The sequence below is a fragment of the Cryptotermes secundus genome, unplaced genomic scaffold (genome assembly GCF_002891405.2).
Source record: "Cryptotermes secundus unplaced genomic scaffold, Csec_1.0 scaffold408, whole genome shotgun sequence".
NCBI classification, from domain to species: domain Eukaryota; kingdom Metazoa; phylum Arthropoda; class Insecta; order Blattodea; family Kalotermitidae; genus Cryptotermes; species Cryptotermes secundus.
This window is the reverse complement of record NW_019724588.1, coordinates 756,254-772,104: the sequence shown is the minus strand read 5'-3', so window position 1 is coordinate 772,104 and position 15,851 is coordinate 756,254. Positions and strand designations below refer to the sequence as shown.

Below are 15,851 nucleotides of genomic sequence, written 5' to 3'. Positions count from 1 at the left end.
TAAGTTTTTTAGGAAAAAGTAACTACATGCATTTTAGCGACATAAGGTTTAAAGGGCCTGCCAGGACAGGGGTGGGATTTAAATACCCTTCGCGCCAGTCAAAAAGTTAATTTCTTCATGGGTACAATTTTGATTTTTTATTGTCATTCCAAAATATTTTAACTTTGTCACATTTTCAGAGAACCTATCCATATGTTCATTTTATGGTTTTGCTCTCTGTTCTGGTTATGTGACATGAACATGTACAGTTGCTGCCACCAGTCTGCAAGCTTGGCCTACACTGCATGTTTATATGAACAAATATAATCGTTGAACACGTCATATTTCTAAGAGCAAGCCTGTATAATGACAAGGCGCTCCTTCACTCTCTTCTTCTATGGGAATCATGCAACTCAGTAATACAGAAATATATTGCACCATGTTGCCTGCTGACAGAGGAAGATAATAGTATCATAGCCAAGTATAACCACTTATCACNACACTACTGATTTCACTTGTATACTTGCCCTTCCCCCCTTCCCTCTCTGCTCTCACATAGCTGTGTATATTTCCAACACCAGTCTGCTTTTACCGGTTCTCACGGTCTCTTCGCTTGCGGATTTCTTATATTTTTCCTTCTACCCTGAAGATAGAGGTGATACGTTCCTCCGAAACGTCGGTTAACACCACATATACATGGTGCCAAATCCCAGAAGACTGCTTTCTTCATAGTCACCGCCGTGAAAACCTCAAATCTTACATATGTTAAAATAAGTTCCGACAGGAATGGCTACTAAACGTTGGGTGTGTTCTAATTGACAGATTCCTAGATGCATAAAGAAACTTTGCTACAGTTGATTATATTCCTTCATAACACATTAGTCAGTGCTCATTCCTCTCTCGGTTTTAATATGCGAAGTCTCTTGAGCTATTATTTGTGAAGTATTTAACATGCTTGAGATTTTGAAGTAAGAGACAGGCAGTGATCTGTAAGAAGACTATAGTATTTGAGCTAGATAGACCAAGAAGAAGTGCTTACAGTTCCTGCACCCTTGAGTTCGTATCTTGTTGCGAATCTGTTGCTGATTCAGCTGCCAGCTCTGGCTTGTTTGTCTTGCTGTAAAAATTACAAATTGTGACAGGAAGTTACATGTTTGAACAATAATGAACAGCGAGAAGTAAGTGCAAGCAAGATTATAGGAAGTCTGGTGTCATGTGGACAGTATAAGCTAGGTTCTTCTAGAGGACATCAATTGTAATCTGCTTTTTAGTGTGAAAATTGTTTCAAATAAATTCTACTTCATGTTTAAGTCAATGCAAACATGAAGGACTGGATTAAATAGCTATATTTCATGCTTGAGGGAGTAGCACCCTCATATATCATGTGCGTGGTCATTACTTAACAGCACACAATGTTTTACACCCATTTTTTGACATAAAAAAATTATCTTATGTATTATTTCTGTGTATTTTACTAAATTGACACTGAAAATCAAAATTAAAACTGGGTATACTGTCCATTCATAGAATCATTATTATTTATATAAAGTTCATTGCATTACGTTATATAATTCTGCCAGTTTTGTAATTCTTAAAATATCTGTTTGGCCTGTTATGTTTTCATAAAGTTTGATGCAAACACAATGAAGAAAGCTGATTAAAACATAAATGATAAGAATGTGGAAAAATGAGCCTTAAAAGGCATTAGGGAAGCATTACAATGCTTTCTGATATCAGCAGTTAGGAAGGCAATAATAATATACTCGTATAGTTACCTGTCATTAGTGCGCATTGTGGTGAAGTGAGAGCCACTGCTTGCAAGAGTGTTGTGGTTGTTATCTCCACTGTTACCACCATTACCATGTGCAGTCACTGCAGTTACATCAGGATCTGAGTCTGGTTCCTTATGGCCCACAGTGGCAGATACCTCAAATCCAGCTGATACAAGAGCACCTACCCAGCACAAGCAACATGATTAATAGCCTTATATGTTACTATTTATGTTCATAACATGAAAATGTCTGCTACATCTCCATAAGTTTGTAGGACTAATCTGGAAATTTGCAATTTTGGTTAGGGGTACATATACTTCATTTCGGTGTCCTACTACTTTTATCAATCTTTTAGCAATATGGAATTCCCACATACAATTAATTAGAAAGTAAGATAAAATTTATATCTCCTGATGTACGAGGCATGTTCACATGCAGTGAACTAGCCATTCAGATAGGTATGGTATTGCCTAGTTACATAAATGACCTATAATCTAAATGTGACTGTCATGTCTGCTCAGACTAGTTGTCTGTATGTTTGGCAAGCAGACTGAATTCTTGAATGTGCAGTATATAGATATTTAGGTATTTTTGAGATTATAACCACTAACGATTATTAATTGTCATACCTGTATTGTATTGTTTCTGTATGTGTGAGTGGGGTTGTGGTGTTGTGTAGGATGTGTCATTGATTTATGAATGTTTGTATGAGCATGCGCATGTGGTTCTATGGAGGTGTGTCTGTGTATATTACGGCTGTGTCAAATAAAATATTGCTATGATTGTTTTAGTCAGTTTTCTTTTCATCTATTAGTGTATTATTGTGTTTGTAGAGATAATGTAGAAATTCTCTTTTATACATTTCCCCTAGAAATTCTCTTTTATACATTTCCCCAAGTGCCAAAACCTAACAACTAAAGCATGTGTGCGATGAAAGGAAACACAAAACCAAGAGTGCCAACAAAACTAAATATTCACAATGGAAGAAGTGGTGGTACTGATGAATCTGTGACCAATAGGATGGTGCAAAATATCTGCGAGTGCTGCATAAAGTATGTAGGATATTTGCAAGGGAGAATAATACAAAGGAAATCACATGCAAAAAAAATATTAAAGTGAATTATTATCAATTTGCAGTATAGTAATAAGAACACAAGAAAAACAGTGATGATTATGAACCGCTGGCCTTTCCTATGGATTAAAAGTGAACCAGTATCATTGAATGTTTGATTAATAAGTTTTAAATATATTTATTAAGTTGTCTGTTAGGATATAGTCAATGTCTCTCTCCCAAATGAAGTTACAGTGCAGCTTCAACTATACAAATGGTGGCAATACTACAGTAGCTTACCATTGACTCTTGTTATCGGTCAGGTATAGCTCATTACTATTAATTGTAGTCAAAATCTATGCCACTTGGTTTTCTAAGCCCAGACTGCAGCCAAGAGGTATCAAAAATACATTTTTGAAAAATTCTATATTAAAATTCTTCACCCTTTCTCTACTGAGTATAGTTTCTTTCAGCCAGATATTACAAGTACTGTATAAGATATTTTACCTTCTTTGCACAATGTGAATAAAATCTTGCATGTAGTGGATATCAAGTATAACTGTCCTTCCATCAGCATATTTTGATCTCATGAATTTCTGGACATATTTTGATGAAATTTGATACAAACCTTGTGCCACTGCAGCTCAGTAAGAAACCAGCATGAATCAGAGCCTGCTCTGCTTGCTGCCAGCTTCATGCAGGTTTCTTGCTTAGCCCACTCTTCAACCTTGAAGATGGAGGCGTTGTGTTCCTCAGAAGCATCAGCTGACTTTCACTAGACTAAAAGGTTCTAGGTCCATGAAGCCAGAACTCTTGCTACTTAATATTGTCAACGTTTCTATAAAAACTCTTCAGTACTATGAGCATTCAGGATGCTGTGTTGTAAAGGAATGCATGTGGAAAATTTGTGTGCTTCTGCATGGATTGCACCTTTCCAGTCCCTTCCCGAGTTGTTTAATATGAATTTGAATTTATTTTCTGTTGTTGGCCGTCCACCATGCAACAATATAAAGATTTAAAATTAAATCCTTTTAACATTTTTCACTGCACTACATGTTTTGGCCTGCTTGGCCATCATCAGTGGCGTTGAAGTTCTGTGGTACTACTGTGCCTTCCGCTCTGCTGCGAATTTTAAAACAATTTTAATTTTAAATCATTATACTATAACATGGTGGACAGTAAACAACTGAAAATAAATTCCAATACCAACTACAACAGGACGCTAAGATACAGCATTAACATGCGTTCATATGACGCATTTTAGGCGATAAACCCATATACATGCATTGAAATTAAAAATTCCTGTAAATTCTGTCTTAAAGTGGGCTATGTGAGATTTTTTTCTTACTTCGTAGGGATTTTTTTATACGTATTTTGGTAAGATTTGTGTCAGTGTTGCTAAATTCAGAACTGTTTTCAAAGTATTTATATGGTCATATTCTGTTAAAATATAATGAGTAAGCTTACTAGCAGATTTAGATTCAGAGCGAATACGTATTTGATAAAGAAGTACTATGACTTTAAAGAAAGTGAAGCATCATGAGAACTATGTACGTGAATTATTTGGTGTACATAAACTAATTGCTTTTTCAAGAGCAGCGTGTAGTGTGTATATAGAGGAATACTGTAAAAATAATTTCTGATACAAGGAATTGAATGTTAGTGATGGAATGAGTGAAAATACTACAGTGTAAATGATGTAAGTTAGGCGTTATTATTAGCGAGGACTACTGAATTTTTGGACTTTGTCCATTGTCAGGTATTCCAAACAACACGACGTTTCGAGAACTATCTGTTTCCATCTTCAGCGGAAAGGGTTGGAGGCATTTACTCTGTTGGGTGCATTAGAAAGAGCTAACCTCAATCACAGATCCAGTGAAAAAGATAACCTCTTTCCAATGGACCAAACAAAGAGATGCGTCCCACCCTTTCATCAAAAGACCAGACCACATCCAGTTTCTAAAACACTGTGTCCTTTATAATACCAAGGAATGGGCAAAGTTAAAAACTCAATAATCGTGGGTGTTACCATCTTCAGAATCTTTTGGAATTAAATTATTATTAGTGTGTACCATTTGTGTACTTACTTACTTACTCATGGAGCTGAGCCATTCTTGAGGAGCCCCCATTTCTGCAGCTACTCAAGAATTTCCCAGCATTATATGGAACCAAAAGTTTCATTACTGTGTTAACAAGAGCCCTCCACTGGTCCCTATTCTTAGCCAGATCAATCCAATCCATACTAACCCATCCTATCTTTCTAAGATCCATTTTAATGTTGTCCACCCATCTACACCTTGGTCTTCACAGTGGTCTCTCACCTTCTGGCTTTCCCACCAATATCCTATATACATTCCTCACAAGGAAAATACCATGTAGTTTTCATAGATTATAGCAAGGCATTCGACCTACTCAACAGGAGTATAATCACAACAAAACTGAGGGAAATAGTAGGAGAAGAGAACACAACAACAAGACTAATAGGAGACATCCTCAAAAACAATAAAATCATAATAAAAGACGGTGTCAGAATCCGAAGAAATAACCCAAACAAATGGTGTACTGCAAGGGGACCCCCTCAGCCCATTACTATTCAATATTACAACAGCAGACTTGGCCAAAACAATGGAAAAACACACAGGGGTACAATTAATTATGTACGCAGACGATATGACAATTGGAGGAAAAAATATTGAGGAGCTACAGGAAGCCTCCACTACACTGGAGAGCTGGGCAAGACAACACAAACTTCAAATAAATAAAAACAAAACCCAACTAATGACTTTCAGAAAAGGAGGAAAAAAAGGAAAAAATGATGAAATAAAATTTAATGGAGAACACATAAAATCAGTAAAACAATATAAATACCTCGGCTTAACACTGCAGTCTACATCTACAACATTCACGGCACACATAACAGAAAAATGCACAGCAGCCATCAAAGCTATATACACCATCCGAAACCTGCAACTATTATCGCTAGAAACAGCAATGAAAATATTCCATGCAAAAATTTGTTCCATACTACTATATGGCATAGAGATAACCTGGGAAAAACTATCCAAACAAAACCTGCGGAAAATAGAACAAGTGAAGGCAAGATACCTTAAACTAGCGCTAGGGCTTCCTAAGAACACACAATCCAGACTAACATACGAACTCTGCAAGGAAAATTTCCTAATAGAAGAACTCAGATATCAACTGCCAAGCACAAAAAACTCAGAGGAAGTTATCAAAGAAAGAAAACAAAAAAGAGAGGAAATATGGGAAGAGTTCTACAGCACTGATGCAATGACTGACAGAACCTGGACAGGACCCAACAGAAAATTACGACACACAATTACTAGGTTGGCAACACACGGATTCCACCACAAGATATGCAAGAACGAACGTTTCCACGACGCAAATGACGCGTGTGTGTGTGTAAACACTGTGATAAAAAGTGCAGTAGACACCACATTACCATATGCAAAAACCTAACCACATCGATAACCAAATACAGTCGCGAATAAAAAAAAAACAATTACTCTATGCACATTGTGCGCATTCCCTTATTATATATAAACATTCCTCATCTCCCCTATTTGTGCTATACCTTTTGTGTGCATTTATAAACACATATAAAAGGCGATGCAGTGTGGATGAATACAGATGGTATAAGTGTACGTGCTGCTTAATATTGGATTGTTAGCGGTTGTCATCCAAGGTTGCTAGCTTCAGCGGGGCGGACGATGATTGTAAGATGATTGTATTGTTCTTAGTCTTGTGTATCATTTTGTACATTTTTAGGAGTTGTTGACTTGTAGTATTTTAGATGGTTTAAACTGGCTTGTCCAATTGTACTTGTGTAGCAGTTTATGGATGTAAATAAATTATGAATGGTCTGTGATAGAAATGTTGTGTCATAGGACATTCCTTCGAAGATAATAGGGAAATAGAGTATACATGGTGTAAGTTAATGTCCATATCATGACCACCAACAGGACAAGTAGTAACTGTATAGGAAGGTAAACAGATTTTGTAGACAGATAATGTGCTTTCCATGGATACTGGTTACATAGGATGTTTAACATGTCAAGTCACTGAATGAACATAAACACTGTGCTACTTTATTGAGTCTTAATCATTATTAAGGTAAAGTTCCTATGCTTACTTGATTAAGCACTGCTCCACGAAGATGTATAAGGGAGTGGAGGTATAGTGCTACCATTCTTGACCTTGGCATTAGATGGAGGTGAGTTTACAGCTTCACGCACTGGCTGCTTTATCCCCAGGGACAGAGTCCCTGGTACCAACCGAGTGGGTGCCAGAGCCATTCTGGATGCTATGGATGCTATGGTGAAGAGAAAAATGTATTTTCCATGCTGGGAATTGAACCCCCACCAAGCCCATAGTCTGTCACTCTATTGATTGAGCTATCCTGGCTCATTTTTTAGTCATTATTGTAAGTAACATCACTTGTACTTAGCCCTCTTGGTCATTATTGTGAGTATTAAATACATATAATAATGTCCAACATACTAGTATATACATTTAATTTGCTTGAGCATCAGTATTGTATCCCACCTGAAGATTATTTAGTAAGAACCAAACCATGTAGTGTTTGTAACCAGTTCTGACAAAGAGCACTGTGCTTGTTTGGTGGTGGAATATTATGCAACAGACTGTTGATGTTATGTCTCCATTCTATATATAGTATCTCCCAGACATGCAAGTTTTTCAAATCAGCTCTTATATCAGGCATGTTTCATATAATCACTGAGAATGTTCACATTCCCTCTACCAGAGAAAATAATCTTCTCAATATGAGATGAGGTTCTTAGAGCACTGAGTGTTAAAATTCATCTCCTGGGATGTTGGTCATGTAGTGTGGTAGAGCTGAGAGCTATGCTGGAGGTAGTGTAGCTACTGGTAGGGTCACCCATACCAGACAGGTCAAGGGGTAGCAGCCAGATGAAGAAGGATACCCTGGTTCTCCAGGTTGGGGGTTGGGTGTGAGGCTAACAACCTCACACCATAAAAACTAAATTTTTCAGAAACCAGAGAGTCAGCCTTGGATGGATGGCTGGATTGAATGGAAATTTACATCAGCAAAGGAGCTGAGTTAGTTGGAGGATGTACATGATGATCTCCATAAAATGAAAGTGAAAGGATGGGTAGGATAGATGAAGAATAGAGAACAGGAGGACAAAGCTCTCCCTGAGCTGTAGCACTGAGGGGAAGAAAGGAAGTGTGGTAGATAGGTTCTGGTGTTATGATTCTAAAGATGGAGGCAGCACATTCTGCTGAAATACTGATATCTATTAGCCAAACTACATCAAATTGCATGCCAGATTACCATCACCTTAATTCTGATTTATTATTATATCATTAATTGCTAAAATATACATATCTTATGCATTAGTGAGTGTATTAATTTAGTCGTTATCAAGTCCACTGGTGTATTTAAATGTAGTTGACTTCAGTACTTACATTACTAGCCTCTGTCCAGAGATCTTTGAAAGTTGCTATAAACCTACAAACCATACACTACTGGTTACCTGTGGAAGGTTTCCGAGGAGCTGATGATTTCCTGGAAGATGGGGGAGCTGGTTCATTTGTTTGATTTGTGGAGTTACTTTGTTTCTTTCTTATGTTGGCAGCATTTCGGTTTTCCTGTGTATGGAAAATAAATGATGTCTGAAGGTCTCCGGTATTTGCTGTTCATCTCCTCCTTCCTCAGTATAGTAAGGGGGCAGTGATAATGATAAAATTTGCATCTGACAGGCCTACACAAATCTATAAATTTAGGGAAGTGTAATAATGTGAAGAAAAGTGAGGAAGGAAGGAGGTAGATATGATAATAGGACAGGCAAATAAAAGGGATGGGAAGGAAGGAAATAAAAATGTGAAGTGGGGAAAGGAAGGAAGTTACAGCAGTTTTCCCATCATCTTTGATGGGTTGTGTGCTGGTAGTAATATAATTCAGAAGAAAATTCAAAGAAGCATCATGAACGATTTAGGCCTCCTGGCATCCAGAATTTGTGCATTCTAGTCATCTGACTTTTGGTTTACATCCAGTTAGGGATGAAAGTAGACGAGAATGTGTACTACAAATGTAACAATACGTGAAGCAAGAGTTGCTGATTATGCAATTTTTTATCTGGAATAGATACAATTTTTGACCATGAGTTCTCGATTTTGGCATTGAGAAACATATCTTAGAGACTGGTTTTAAATCATCTACTTAATGCAGACTTCATGCTGTGTCAGTCTTCACATTCTTTTAGTGATCGTGATGTAGGGTGCTGAAAGATTCTGCCTGTATACTAACACCATATTTACACCCATCAGTCAGTTCATCAGTTATGTATTAATATTTGTATTTCAGCAAAGAGCATGCAGTTTCGGCAAGCAATTTCCGTGACACACATAATTCATACACCCTAAATAAGAATATAATTGGATATTTTGTTACTCTAAAGAGATACCTAGCACTTCAGGCAGGGCTAATCATTTTTAGCCTACTTTCCTCATTAAAAAAATTAAAGCAGGGTTATGAGACCACCTTGTTGTCTGTGTATCCCCATCTATCAACCTTTGAATGCCTGAACCAGTCTTTATGAAACCTGGTATGTATATCATGGCACCTTAGCCCACCTCGACGGCATACTTTATAAATCCTTGACGTGTATTTTTGCTAACTGTCTTACAGTGCACACAATTTCACCTTTCTCTTCACTTTTACACTACATGTTTCGGCACTAATGTGCCATCTTCAGGTGTGTCTCTATCCACGTCAAACTACTGCCCTGCATGCCATCACTTCTCCATCATAAAATGACTAAAATGTGTATTTGTCATGTATAACAAATTCTAAATACCAAAACATTTAAATTCGTCATCCATACGTCGTATCTCAAATACGCGAGATACGACGTATGGGTGACGAATCCTGAAATGTTTTAGTATTTAGAATGTGTTGTTATACATGACGAATACACATTATAGTCATTTTGTGATGGAGACATTATGGCATGCAGTGCAGTAGTTTGACATGGATAGAGACACACCTGAAGATGGCACATTAGTGCCGAAACATGTAGTGTAAAAGTGAAGAGAAAGGTGAAATTGTGTGCGCTGTAAGACGGTTAGCAAAAATACATATCATGGACATGAATCAATGTGACAGGACTCTAAAATATAACATTTATAAATCCTTCCAATCAGTCTGTCTGTCTGTATTCCCCCCAATGTTGCTAGGCAGCAGCTGGGTGAACACACTCCTGTGGCAACACATACATGCAACAGTAGAAGAATTGTTGAGTGCATAGTTTTCTGTGCAGCCCATGTCATGTCGAATGAAATTGGGCAATTAGTTCTTCCCAGAACTTGTTAAATTTAATATTTGTTAGTATGTGAACTGAATGATCTGTGCATCATGATAAGTGAATTTGAAACAAAAATGTAAATTTTGCAAAATTTCAAGAAAAAGAAATTCTGCCAGTTCCAGAAATATAATAAAACATGTATGTCAGTGTAAAACAAATACCATTCAGCAGTTCTTACTTGCTTATTCCCTGTCTCCAAGTAGCTCAGAAGCTTCTGTTGCTCCTTAGCAATTGCTCGTTTTTGTTCAGCACCAAATGTGGACATGGCAAGTAATGGTGATGTTGGTGGTATTGGCCTGTATTTTGCTCGAGGGATCATTACTGTCAATGAGCGATCCCGCTGGTCTGAATATGCCATTCCCTCATCTGACATTTCAACAGCACCAGATGTCTTTCTGTTTCCAGCATGAACTAAAGCTGACTTCATTTGTGACCCATATGTGCTAGCAGGCTGTAATATCACAATTTGGGCTATACTACACTATATTAATATAATTTACTGTATTATACTCTACTGTATGAGTATCAGTAACATCATTATGGTTATACCCTATACTATACTGTATAGTCTCCGAATGTGTGCAATATTGTTACATTTTTCTTTGATTATGGAAATATTGTCTGTGGAGCAGGCATATTTGTGTAGATGCATTACATTATGATTACAGTGTAATTCTGAATGGAAAATTTGTATGTGGAATCACTGAAACTGTTAATGTAGTCCTTACATACTGTGGTACTGTGTAACTCATACCACCAGAATGATAATGATGATGATAGTGGTGGCAGTGATTATGTAATGCTGAAGATGATGATTGAATACAGTTTATCTATCAAATTGATTTGCAGTGGCTTAAAACCCAGTTACAGGCAAACACTAAATGAAGAAGAAGAACAAAACATATGAAAACATAAATTGTACAAAACAAATATTATGAAGGTTACAAATATCACAAAAGCAATGTCTGGGTATATAAGTTAAGGCCTAAAGACTCTAGTCATTAAAATAATTAATAACACTAAATATTTTATAACTATTTTTTTTATTGCTAATGGGATGGGACTAAGTCCCTTGTACTGTGGCCATTTCTGGCCTATTGTACCAGCCCCAGATGATAGGTGAGGGTGATTGTGGAGCAATTTGTGGAATGAAGATAGGCAGGGGAAACCGAAGTACTCAGAGAAAACCTGCCCCAGCGCCACTTTGTCCACCACAAATCCCACTTGACCATACCTGGGATCGAACCCGGCCTGCCACGATGGGAAGCCAGCGATTTTATAACTAACTAAGGTACATAATCAATTCCATGGAGCAGAGTTCTAGGGAAGCTAGTAGTTCGTTAGCTGGTCAAGAAATTCCTTGCTTGTTATGAAATCTGAAGGATCCTTACTGTGCCAACAGGAACCATTTGAATGTATTCTGCATTCTCACAACCTGCTTCTTAAGATCTCCTTTAAAATTATATTCACATTTAAGCCAAAGTTCCCACATGATTATTTCCTTAAAATTTTCCATCAAAATAGCTTTCTTCATTTCTCATATCCCCATGCATGCTACATGCCTGACACATTTGATCCTTTTTGGTTTGTGAATGAAAATATCAGGAAGCAAAATACAGTCCTTGTTGAAATTAGTAAGGTTATGAGACATTTTCAACAGAAGCACTTCTAGTAAAGGAATGGACATTTTAGTGAAGATGTACATTGAGTATGAAGTAATTTCAGGCTTAATGTTGAAAGAATATACAGACTAATAGTATTCCAAATAGATTGGAAAATGAGAATACATGATTTGTTATCAAAGGATTAAAGGAAGCTGTTATTACACAGACTCTCTCAATGAAGAATTCTTCAATATCAGCTACTGATAAGTGAATACATAAAATATGTTGAATTTATAATCATTACTGTATTTCAGTAATTGTATAATATGAATGACATGTCCTATGTCAATGTAATTGATCTACAGGGCGAATAAAAAACAAACAAACAAAAGTTAAACCCACTGATATGTTGGGTTTTTGGACTTTATCCATCGTCCTGGTTTTTAAGATAACAAAATAAAAACACGACGTTTCGGAAACTGGATCTGTTTCCGTCCTCAGGTGAAGGAAAACACCTATTCAGTTGGGTCCGTTAGAAGGAGCTAGCCTCAAGTCCAATGATTGAGGCTAGCTCTTTCCAACGGACCCAACAGAATAGGTGTTTTCCTTCACCTGAGGACGGAAACAGATCCAGTTTCCGAAACGTCGTGTTTTTATTTTGTTATCTTAAAAACCAGGACGATGGATAAAGTCCAAAAACCCAACATATCAGTGTGTTATACACCATCGTCAGAATCCTATAGTAACTAAAAGTTAAACCATTCAGTCAGGTTTCAGTATCACATAAAATTCTTTGGTCTTGGCATGAACACTGGTGCCTATGGTATGCAGTCCCATGGAATTAATGATAAAAATAACCAAATGATCAAAAGAGCTGTTACTGTACTTGTTGTAACAATCAAAATCAGTAGCAGAACAGTTGCTCATTCAGTGATGCTGACTACTTTGAGCAAGGAATACTTACATCTTATTTCATATCTATGAATTTCATTGCTAAATAAATGCAGTAAAATATTTTATCCTCATAATTTGTCTTATAATATCTGGAACTGTCTTGTTATCTTTCATGTACCTGATGTGTAGGCGTGAGGTAGGACACAGGACCATGATCTGCAGCACTGCCTTCACTGCTAGAATCTTGGATCATGGCACGCTTGTCAAGTGTGTGTGTGGGACTACGATACCTTAAGAATCCTGTCCCTGTGCTGCAGGCATGCTGTGATGAGCGCTTAAGGCAGGTCAGCACCACACACACAATCAGCAAGCCAAGGAGTATTGCTCCAATTGTGACCAGCGCAATGAGCAGTACTGCAACAAATTGTAGTTTCATTCATGATAACGGTATTGAGATGCCAGTGTTAAATGACACGTGTAACATTGAATTATTCTAACTTACTATTACATTCAGATTCTACAAAAAAAAAATGTGATGTTAACTGATGTTTTCCTTTGTTTACCACCACGATACCACCCACTTTAAAGTTTATGAGCATATAGGTTGCATTGTGCCTTGCAAAAGCAGTATATACTATTCTGTAACCATAGGAAGAAAATTGGGGCGACGGAATGATTATATGAAATAGATAACAAATTTATGGGAGGATATTATTGAAGTAGGTTTTAAGAAACCTGGTTTTGATAGAAATATATGGTATCTTAAAATAAACCATTACAATTTCCTTCCTAAATTCATTATTATTTCTGAATGCTGTGCTGAAATTGGGTACGAGGACCAACCTGCATTTAAAATGTTGGATGTTTATTAGAACATTAACAGAACTACGGTTTAGCCCTCTTTAGTCATCTGGATGCCTGTTTGTTCTGAGTCCCTTCTAACAAATTCCAGGATAATATTATTTAAATATGTCACAGGGAGTTCCAATCATCCCTCTACAACTTCACCATTCCTGATCTTTTTAACATCTCATCTGATGTGTAATAGTGTTTCCAAACAACCCACTCATAAGTGTTTCATCTTACCTTTAAGATTTATGTGGCAGTTCTCCCCAGCATACCACTGGAAGCACTCACACATCAATTGGTCATCACCTCGTGAGTAACATGTCCCATGGTAATGGCATTTCTCACAACCAATCAGCTCAGCTATGTTAACAAATAGACCAGTACTTAGACACAGCTTGAGGAACACCTTAATGTCCATTTTATAGAAATATTATAGGATTAGCATGTGTGTATGTGTGTGTGTGTGTATTTGTGTCTGTCTTTCCACAAATTGCATTCCAATCAACCTGTCCGTTTTCATAAAACTTAGCAGCCACTCAGTGACTGTACTTTGAGTTCCTTTACACAGGAATACCAGCTTGATTAACTTTTGATTTTCAGTGTGAGTTTTGTTATGTAGAATATTTTAATTGCATAGTGTAAACTTTGTCACAGTCTGTTACTTTTGTTGGATCTGAGATTATGACAGTGGTGGCTGTGAATAGTTATGTGTTCTGGGTTGTAATGCCACATAGTCTGGTGAAAGTCAACCAGGGTTTCAAAGGAAAAAGCACATTCATCTTTAGGGTTATGCCAAGCAGGAAGCGAGCATGAAGCAGGCTGTTTTTTGCTTTGCCTGCTTTTTCGATTCATATGATGAGGCCGTATGTTTCTCCAAAATGTAGTTTGACTTTCACCAGACTACATCCCAGAAGACAAAGCTCTTCAATCATGGAATAAGTTACAGAAACATATAATTTCTCATATTTTCCCTTGTAAGCACTAATTTTTAACACTTTTCGGACCAGTGGCATACTTTTATGCCCAGTGCTTTTAAATGTGGCGGACCGGTGGCATATTATTATGATTTTAGGACATGTTATGTTGAAACACACTATACCTTGCACTGGCGCCAGGCAGATGCATGACTGGTGTGTGATAGACCTCTTGAATGTTTGCTTCATAGTCAGTAACATGACCCAATTGTTTTCCTTTCCCACTCCAAAAGAAAATGCCTTTGTTCATCTTCTAGCTGCATGCACCAGGCAGGAAGTTAGTAGTGCAAAATGGATCTAGGTCAAAAGAGGTAGAGGTCCAGGCGTTTTCTCGGAGAACAAGAAATATCTGACTTGTTCTCCGATGAGCTGTCTGACGTCCCTTGTGAGTCTGCTTGTGATAGCGACTCACAATCTGATACTGAGTGTGGCAGGGGCGAACAAAAACTTGTGGCCACAGACAGTGAAACTGACAGTAGCTCTGACGAAAGTGCGGGTAGCAACATTGTGGGGACAGCCACATGGGGAAAAGTAGACAAAACGCCTGCTTTGGGACAGTTTACTGGAAATCCAGGGGTGAAGCAAATTCCATCAGACCCAACGCAAGTGTCTGAAGTAGCAGAACTGTTTTTTGGAGATAGTTTCTTTGACATGCTGTGTCAGGTAACCAACAGATACTATCTCCAAAACCGTGAACATTATGACAGAAGTTATAAGACGTTGAAGTGGGTGGATATCACTTCAGCAGAAATGAGAAATTTTTTTGCAATAATCTTTCTAATGGGCCATACAAGGAGGAATAATCTGAAAGAGTATTGGTCAACAGATCCATTTTTAGAAATTCCAATTTTTGGCAAACTAATGAGCCGTAAGAGATCTGAGCAAATTTGGTGGTGTTTGCGTTTCAGTGATAATAAACTGCAACCACAATCAACAAGCAGGCTTTTCAAAATTCAGCTCTTATTGAACTTTTTCGGTCAGAAATTTCGGACAGTTTATAAGCCAAACCAACAACTGTCTTTGGACGAATCTGTGATTCCTTGGAGGGGAAGGCTTCGTATGCAAACATATAATCCTGTGAAACTTACAAAGTATGACCTACTTGTTCGTGTAGTTACTGAAAGAACTTCAGGCCAAATTGGAAATTTAGAAATTTATTCTGGTGAAGGAAAGAAATTACAAGAAACTATTCTTTCCGTTTTGGATCCCTATCTTGATCAAAATTACCATGTCTTTCAAGACAATTATTATAACAGTGTGGCAACTGGAGAACACCTACTTTCGAGAAAAGTACGTGTTTGTGGAACAGTTAGGGTGAACACAGGCCTTCCTCCAGATCTGAAAGAGGAATGTAAATC

At 37.4% G+C, this 15,851-nt stretch overlaps 1 protein-coding gene across 1 annotated transcript in view; it reads right to left on the bottom strand.

The window, feature by feature from the left end:
• The window catches only part of LOC111862335 (mucin-17), a gene marked incomplete in the record, with an annotated part of 180,990 nt that overhangs the window by 11,084 nt on the left and 154,055 nt on the right, over nt 1-15,851 (bottom strand). Inside the window, 6 exon segments of the mRNA XM_033750626.1 lie at nt 1,019-1,096; nt 1,755-1,932; nt 8,343-8,457; nt 10,351-10,623; nt 12,849-13,084; nt 13,757-13,879. Of these exon segments, the coding sequence (XP_033606517.1) occupies nt 1,019-1,096; nt 1,755-1,932; nt 8,343-8,457; nt 10,351-10,623; nt 12,849-13,084; nt 13,757-13,879 (1,003 nt within the window).